Consider the following 8,730-nt stretch of genomic DNA (forward strand, 5'->3'; position numbering starts at 1 on the left):
CGTGTGTGCGTGTGTGTGTAAGCAGGCAAAAGCGCGTGTCACACGGTCAAACCGTGAGAGTTGGCAGCTCTGTGTTTAATTTTGGCCAATGTTTTGAAAGTAATAATATTAGAGGGAACCTTTTCTTGTATTTTTTTGTTGTTGTAGCAGCGAAATGCATTGTGTGTGTGTGTGTGTGTGTGTGTGTGTGTGTGTGTGTGTGTGTGTGTCCACTGCCCCTCCCCGCCCATCCTCTGGTGTTTAATAGTTCTGACTGAGTTTTCATAAAGATTATACAATACATATTACACCCCAACTGTTTCTGTGGTGGGTTTTGAAAGTACCCAAGAAAACCGTGACCCGCGGATTACACCCGCGACTCCGTTTTTATTGTTGACGGGGAGTGCGGGCGATCGGGATTGTTGACGGGGGGGGGACGATCGGGATTGTTGAGGGGGGGGGGGGGGGTGGACGCGTGGGACCCGTGACCCGCGTCTTTGAGGTTTACACCCGCGACTCCGTTTTTATTGTTGACGGGGAGGGGGGCGATCGGGATTGTTGACGGGGGAGCGGGGGGGCGATCGGGATTGTTGAGGGGGGGGGGGGGACGATCGGGATTGTTGAGGGGGGGGGGGGGGCGATCGGATTGTTGACGGGGGAGGGGGGGGGGGGGACGATCGGGATTGTTGAGGGGGGGGGGGGGGGGGGCGATCGGGATTGTTGAGAGGGGGGGACGATCGGGATTGTTGAGGGGGGAGGGGGGGCGATCGGATTGTTGACGGGGAGGGGGGGGGGGGGCGATCGGGATTGTTGAGGGGGGGGGGGGGGGGGGGGGGGGTTTACACCCGCGACTACCTTCGCCGTAGGCCTACTGGCAGCGTTGTAGAAGTCTCCAAATAATTCCAATTTATGTATTTTTTATAACCAGGAAATGTCCTTGTTGGTAGGTACAACTCGCTATTTTACGTTGAACTGCAACGTAATCCAGTGTTCACGAAAACGTATACTGTCAACGTATCCTTGGGCATTACGTCAGTTCACAACGTTTTGCTGGCAGGAACGATATATCCGCGTAACATCTAAACTAAAGCTCATATGCATTCTCTGAATCAAGATTGTGAACATAGAGTACACATTTCTCGCTAAATATGTTATCAAAAAACCTGAAGATACAGAAACGGCCCTAAAATGTAGCATTTTACACGGCTGGCCACCATCTTTCTTCTGTGCTGAAATAAGAAACTTGAAAGTCACGTGGTGCGGGCGCAGTCTCCACTCTTTACAATGGAACGTTGACATGTAACGTATTTTGGCCCTGAAACGTTGACTGAGCTACGTATCCAACGTTCGTAGAAGAGTACTCTGGGAACGTTTTTCTCTGGCGACTGGGTTGGCTGGAAACCAAGTGCTCTAAATGCGGGAGCTGGCTGGGGATGAACCCCACGCACACGTACCTCCCTCTACACCGACACAGGAGCCTCACAGGCGGCCGTCTCCGGGAATACTAACTAGGTCAAAACTCCTTGAAGCATCGCTCAACTCTTGAAGTGCAGAAAACACCAGCACCCCACCAGGGTCTCTTGCCATGTAATTATCAGGCAAGTGACATCACCTGCCACGGTTTCAGGAAGCCAATCAGAACGGGGCGATTGCAATGAGTAAGGTTTGAGATGGTGCCGCTTCTCAAGGTTAAATTGTTTGTAATTGGGTACTCCTTAAACAGACAGTTTATTAAATGGGAGGTTAAATATCTTGGTGCACACACTGTTTAAATGCCTCTATTCAGCCACCTTAGACCTGAGTAAATGATATGGCGTTGGAAACTAAAGTGCTAAATTGTACCAAAATGAGGGCCAAGTTGTACCTTCACATTGTGGCATGGTACAGTGTTTGGCAATATTATTGTGTAATATATTACAAGTTGTTTTGGTTAAGCATTTGCTTCAACTATGTTTGGTATATCTTTTTTATATTTCCTTGTTTAAGACGCTGGTAGGGGAAAACACTGAACGAAAGCGGTTCAAAAGAAGCAATCAGCGAATCAAATGCTCTGACAAAAGAAGAAAACACTCTCTGCAGCCTTTGCAGGCCTTTACCAAGCCTGTCCAATCATTTAATTGGGCCTGAATGAAGGCCATTGGTAAGGCCAGCGAGCTCGTCGTGTTTTGTTATGTATTTTTGGGCTTTGGAGGAAGGCCTTAAGTGCAGATTTCTTTCAGTTGGATACTTTCAAAATCAATTTCTAACCCTTACTTCAAATTGCCTACCATAGCTTTAAATACTTTAAAAAAAAGATCAATTAAGGCAGGATGATAATTAAATATATTACTAAATCTATCTATTTAAGTAACTATTACTTATCTCAATGAAGCGCTCCTGTTTAACTTTGAAATCAATCAATTAAGCGTGCAAAACTGAAACCATGTGTATAACATCAGAAACATTTTCTGTTTTATTGCAGCGAAACAAGGCACTCACTACACACACACACACACACACTCACTATACACACACACACACAAGAACACGGGGGGCTGTGTTTCCCCGAGGTTTGCTGGTCATGAAACCTGTGTTATATAGCTCAGTAGTGCTGACAGTTCTCTTCTCTTCTCCTCCCCCCCCCCCTCCCCCAACCCCCCACCCCTCCGTCCCTCTCTTCATAATTTCTCCACTCCCAGGCCGCTGAGTGGCTGGACGCGTGGCAAGGACCGAAACGAGGAGGAGGAGGGGGGGGGGGGGGGAGAGGATGGATATTCAGCCCAGAGTGAGAGCCTCTCCCCGGGGAAGCCGACGCCGGACGCAAGGCCTCATGGGCCGTTGACCCCGCTGTCTCTGTGATTTATGGGGCGCTGGGGCAACCGGCCTGCGCAGACTCCTCCTCCTCCTCCTCCCCCACCTCTCTCTACCCCCCCCCATCCACACACACACTGCGTCCACACACACTGCGTCACTGTATCCAGCAGGGATTGATTCCTGTGCACTCGGGACGCACACACACACTACACACACTACACAAGCACGCACTACGCTAGACGAGACGCCGTTAACCAAACGCCAATGAATCGCACCTTCGACCGCCCAGCGCACCGCTACCTGCCCGTCTCTCCCGGAGCACGTGGACGGCGGCCGAGCGCAAGCCATGAGGCGTCTGCTGTAGCCATGTCAGCCATGTCAGCCGCGAGCCGCTGCTGCTCCGGGGTCCGCTCGGATCGATGGAAGTGCGCTGAGTAACGAGGTGACGTTCCCGCTTTCCACTCCGCAGGAGAAGGCATCGGCAGCCGGCAGCGATCTCTCCCCTTCCTGATCCACACACACACACGCGGACGCAAACACACCCCAGTTCTGCCCTTCTTCTGGGCTTTAAATACCCCTGCTCTGCAGACTTGTCTGCCATGGTGCAGAGCTTTGTACAAAAGGAAAGGTTATGGTTATATTAGTGCTACACACACACACACACACACACACGGTGATGCGGCAGTGCTAACAACGGAGCGTCGCTAGGAGACGTCTGCTTCTTCCCCCCCCCCCCCACCCCCCCCCCCCCCCCCGCCAGCCTTTAAAAAAGGTCCGGGGCTCAATTTCGGAGCAACTGTTTTTTCCTCGGTTTCTTTGGGGTTTTTTTTTATTCGGAAAAGCCACAAACTGAGAGCAGGAGGCAAGCGGGCGCCATGGTGTTGCCTCCCCCGGACAAACGCCACGTGTGCCTGACCACCATTGTCATCATGACCAGCATGGCCTTCATGGACGCCTACCTGGTGGAGCAGAACCAGGGCCCGCGCAAGATCGGCGTGTGCATCATCGTGCTGGTGGGGGACGTGTGCTTCCTCATCGTGCTGCGCTACGTGGCCGTGTGGGTGGGCGCCGAGGTGCGCACGGCGCGCCGCGGCTACGCCATGATCCTCTGGTTCCTCTACATCTTCGTGCTGGAGATCAAGCTCTACTTTGTGTTCCAGAATTGCAAGGCCGACCGCAAGAGCCTGGAGACGGTGGCCCGCAAGGCCCTGACGTTGCTGCTGTCGGTGTGCGTGCCGGGCCTCTACCTGGTGCTGGTGGCCCTGGACAGCATGGAGTACGTCAGGACTTTCCGCAAGAAGGAGGACATGCGCGGCCGCCTCTTCTGGGTGGCGCTGGACCTGCTGGACCTGCTGGACATCCAGGCCAACCTGTGGGAGCCCCAGCGGACGGGCCTGCCCATCTGGGCCGAGGGCCTGATGTTCTTCTACTGCTACATCCTGCTGCTCATCCTGCCGTGCGTGTCGCTCAGCGAGATCAGCATGCAGGGGGAGCACGTGTCGCCGCAGAAGATGATGCTGTACCCGGTGCTGAGCCTGGTCACCATCAACGTGGTGACCATCCTCATCCGCGGCGTCAACATGGTGCTCTTCCAGGACAGCCGCGTCTCCACCATCTTCGTGGGCAAGAACGTGGTGGCCATCGCCACCAAGGCCTCCACCTTCCTGGAGTACCGCAAGCAGGTGAAGGAGTTCCCGCACCCGCAGAACGCCATGGCGCTGGAGCTGCAGCAGAACTCGGTGGGCCACCCGCAGCCGCTGCCCAATGCCACCAGCCTGCCGCACGAGCCCTCGCCGCCGGCACAGGAGGTCATTGATACATGACCGGGCGCCGCCACCCGATTGGCCCTTTGGAGGCGGCTCCGAAAGACATGCGGTTTATGAGGTTTCGCGGTGGGGGGGAGGGGGGGCGGACGGGTTGTATCGAGAGCAGGTGAGAGAAGGGCGGATAAAGAAATCAACCGCCTGACAGGATGATGGTCGAGTCTTGTCGGAAGCCACGTGAACTGCTGTTGTTAAAGTGTCTGGGAGATTTTCAGCCCTTGCCTGTTCGCCCGCGAGCGTAACCTTCGATAGGACACAAAGGATGGGACATTTGAAAAAAAAAAATGAAATTAAGAAAACAAAACCTTTTTTTTTTATTGTGGTACTGTGTTTTTAAATGTTTCAACTGTTTTAAATATTACACAAAAAAACAACAACGATATATATATATATTAAGAGACAATCTCCATATAGTGCAGCTGGGTGACATTTTGTTGTGTGAACCGGACATTCAATTGCCCCTGTAGAATACAATGTATTTTTTAAAAGGTCACTTTTTTGACATTGGATGTGTGGCTGTGGCATTTTCTCTGAAGTCCCTGCAGTACGGACATCCCACTTGGCATGTAGCACTAGAGGTGGAGAGGAAGCGGCAGGAGGATGGACAAGGAGCGATAAGAGGGGTCTGAAAAGAGCGCGTGTGGGTGTCTGTGTGTGTGTGTCTCTGTGTGGGTGGGTGTGTTTGTGTCTCAAAGTGTGTGGGTGTGTGTGTGTGTGTCTGTGGGTTTGTTTGTGTCTGTGTGCGTGGGTGTGTTTGTGTGCGTGGGTGTGTACGTGTGTGCCTGTGTGTGTGTGGTTGGATGCTGACTGGCTTATCAGTAAGTTGAAACAGGGGAGCAGAAGAATGCAGTTCATCCTGAATTTAGTGCTGCTGAGATGGGAAATATCTGGAGCAGGCTGCCTGTGTCAATGTGCCACTTTACGACCAAATGTTTCCTAAAAGCAGGGCAGGTCAGCACTATAACATCTCCCCTTTCAGCGCTGTGTGACCTTGAGTGTGGGCGTGCGCGTGTCTGTGTCAAAAAAAAAAAGAAAAAAAAAAAGGGGGTCATGTCAAGTTATTTTTTTGACAAGATGTATGACAGATGTATGTGGTAAATTGCAAATGAAACAAAACATGAAACTGAAGTGAGGACGGACGCAACGTATCGAGAAAAGGGTACTACTGTGGTTTATTTTTCTGTTAACCATTTACTGTACCTCTGTATCATGAACCTTGACGTTTGAAGAATGCGGGAGTTCAGAGCAGAGAGATTGCTAAAAATTATGACAAAAAAAACGAAACTAAATAAACACAATAACCTATGGACGGGGGAATAGTTTTTGGTTGGGTGTTATTCTGTTGAATATTATTATGATTGTTGTTATTATTATTATTACTATTATGTCGTTATTTACTTGTTTGAGGACCGTGATGTGAATTAAAAGCATCAAGAAAATAAAAAGTGAAAAGATCAAACGTTTTTGTTCCATCCTACATTGTTATCAGAAAGACAGCGAGACGGAGAGATCTGAAGAGCCCCCCCCACCCTCCCCCAGACAGAGTGGGGTCCCTGATTTTGGAGTGTCACTCCCATACAGCTCTTCTAAATAATAATACAAATCAACTTCATTGCCTTTCTGCGTTCAGATGAAAGTGAAAGAGCGTGAGAGTGCATTAATATTTTGTGTGTGTGCGACAGCTTGGACGGCGGATGTGCTTCTGCCAAAAACTTTTAGTTTCTATCCTAGCCGCAGGCGAGTGCTTTTATGATCGCTGGCAACATCTTTATCTCTGCAATGAGATAAAATGTATAAAGCTCTTGCAAATTGTCCTCCCATTTTTCGCAGGTACTCATAATCGCTGCTGCGGCCCTTTTTCTTCTATTAACAGAAGTTGAGAACAACCCTGACCTTGCTTCATCTATCACACATTTTACGTCTGAAAGCCGAAGCGATGTCTCGCGTTCCCATGGAGATGTCCAACCCCGTTTTCATGTTGAGCAAGAAAGCTCAGCCTCAAGATGGAAGTCACTTTCTCCTTTTTGATCTAAAACATTAAAGGCTAACCACTGGCTTTAATACAGGTGGCAGTAAGTGGCATTTTATTAACTGCAACTCTAAAGAGAGATGTGACAGAGCATTATATGATACTCCCCAAGGAGTTCCTTCAAAGAGAATGGGCATATGCAGCACGTTTGGAGGAGGTGCGCTCATTTGAGGATTTCCTCAAATGGCTGCCATTTCATTAGATCATCTGAATATTTAAAAAGGCATGAATGTAAAATACTGCTTGTTACAAGTTGGGCTGCAAGAGCGTAGGAGCAAATTATAGCATTTAATTCACATAAACCCACATTGGCCACAGAAATATGGGGGATTGCAGTCATATTATATAGGATACAACAAGCACACACACACACACATACTGAATATATCTTAAAAAAAATTAGCATTGTTATTAGAATTATTATTAAAAGGAATTAGCATTTTTATAAAAAATATTCCAAAATACATTGCTTGCTTTGAACTATTGGGGGAAAAATGAACCCTGAAAATATTCAATATAATAATATAAACAGTTCAAGAAATCAATAGAATCAAAATGAAAATAATAAAAATGCTAATTTCCTTTCTGCCCTCCACACAATAGTATAACATATAAGTATCATCATGTTCCAGACACTCCAAGTACAGCAGTGTGTGCAATGTTTTTCAAAAGTGCTAGAAGAAACATCTGTTGAATCCTACATGGAAGAGATTGATTTATGAAACCCCCCTTAGTTTGTTGGAGAACAGTATCCAGCTGATATTTGGTCACAAGGGACCTTACCCCACCTCCTCTACAAAAAATAAAATAAAATAAAATGCTTTTCTCTTTAGATAGCGGTGATGAGTTCTTAATTAAGCCCAGAAGGAAAATTCAAAACATCATACATTATAAAATAAAATGTCAATAATAGGAGGCAGCCAAATACAACAGAAAAATAAAAAATAATGGTAATAAAAAAATCTAAAAAGAAAAAAGTTCCCATATCTTCAATATTATGTTATGTTTTTATGTATTATACCACAGCAGTGTTGAATACTTGCTTCTGGTTGGTCAATATTTTTTCAGGGGTGTGTATTATCTTTCAATCACGGGACACTTCTGCCTTTCACAGTTGCAAGTCAATCCAACATTAACTAATCCATGACTCATAAAATAGAACCGAAAATAGAAGCGACCGTGTGTTTCCTTCACAACGCACAACAACCTGCCTAAAGTGCAGTAGAAGAATACCTTTCTTTCAGAGAATTAAGTCGATGGAACCCAATAATAATATGTATGAAAGCAACTAAGACACAATCATTGTGGTATAAGCAAAATAAACCACCTCGGGGTGTCCTGTTATTAAACAGAATGGCGTACCGTGGTGGTAAGCATATTTTCCATTAAAGGGACACCCTGTCGTGGTTATTATACATAATAGGCTATAATGGCTTCAGGAATAAATAAGAGTTTCCAGGTTGTTATGCACAACCTTCAAGTGGCACTCAGATGATGTGTACCCTAGTGATATGGTGCATAAGAACACCCCGATTCTCCACCCGAGCGTGGCTAAAGCGCAGCCATTAAGCCATCCGCTTGTGATGCCCCTGTCGGCTGGAGACCTACTTTGCTGGCAGGCGACAGCACCCTTCTAGCTATTCAAGTTAGTTGTACATTGTGCAGCTTAGAGATGCCGTCGTACCATATGCTTGTGAAATCTGGACACAAAGTTTCAACCATGTGGCCACACGTATTGTAGAGCGTTCTGTGTGGATTGCCTGCTCAAGTGAGGACGTAAGTAATGTTGTGCTATTTTAGCTACAGAAAGATTCAAAGATGAACATAGACTAGATAGAACATAAGAAATACATAAACGTAATAAGGTACACAGTATCACCGATTTGTATCAGTGAGAACGCATTCTTTTGCATCACAGTGCACCACTGAGATGAGTCGTGCATGGCCTCAGTGTGATTTGAGCCTCATTGCTAGGCCCACAGCATAATGTCGGGATTGTTTGAATAAATCTTGTCAGCACAAGTGGTTCTAAGGGGGAAAAAGGGAAAATGGCAAACTCTGGAATCGAATAAATTACCTGAGGGCACGCCTGCAACCGATCACCTT

General features: G+C 47.6%; 1 protein-coding gene across 1 annotated transcript; it reads left to right on the top strand.

Annotated features, from left to right (window-relative positions):
• Nucleotides 1-3,647: 3,647 nt before the first annotated feature.
• tmem121ab (transmembrane protein 121Ab) lies at nt 3,648-4,595 on the top strand (the record flags this gene model as incomplete). The annotated part of the gene is made up of 1 exon (XM_084483544.1): nt 3,648-4,595. The coding sequence occupies one exon, from the start codon at nt 3,648-3,650 to the stop codon at nt 4,593-4,595; it is 948 nt and encodes a 315-aa protein (XP_084339670.1).
• Nucleotides 4,596-8,730: the final 4,135 nt, after the last annotated feature.

Source organism: Micromesistius poutassou, assembly GCF_964030765.1.
Source record: "Micromesistius poutassou genome assembly, chromosome: 19".
Taxonomy (NCBI): Eukaryota; Metazoa; Chordata; class Actinopteri; order Gadiformes; family Gadidae; genus Micromesistius; species Micromesistius poutassou.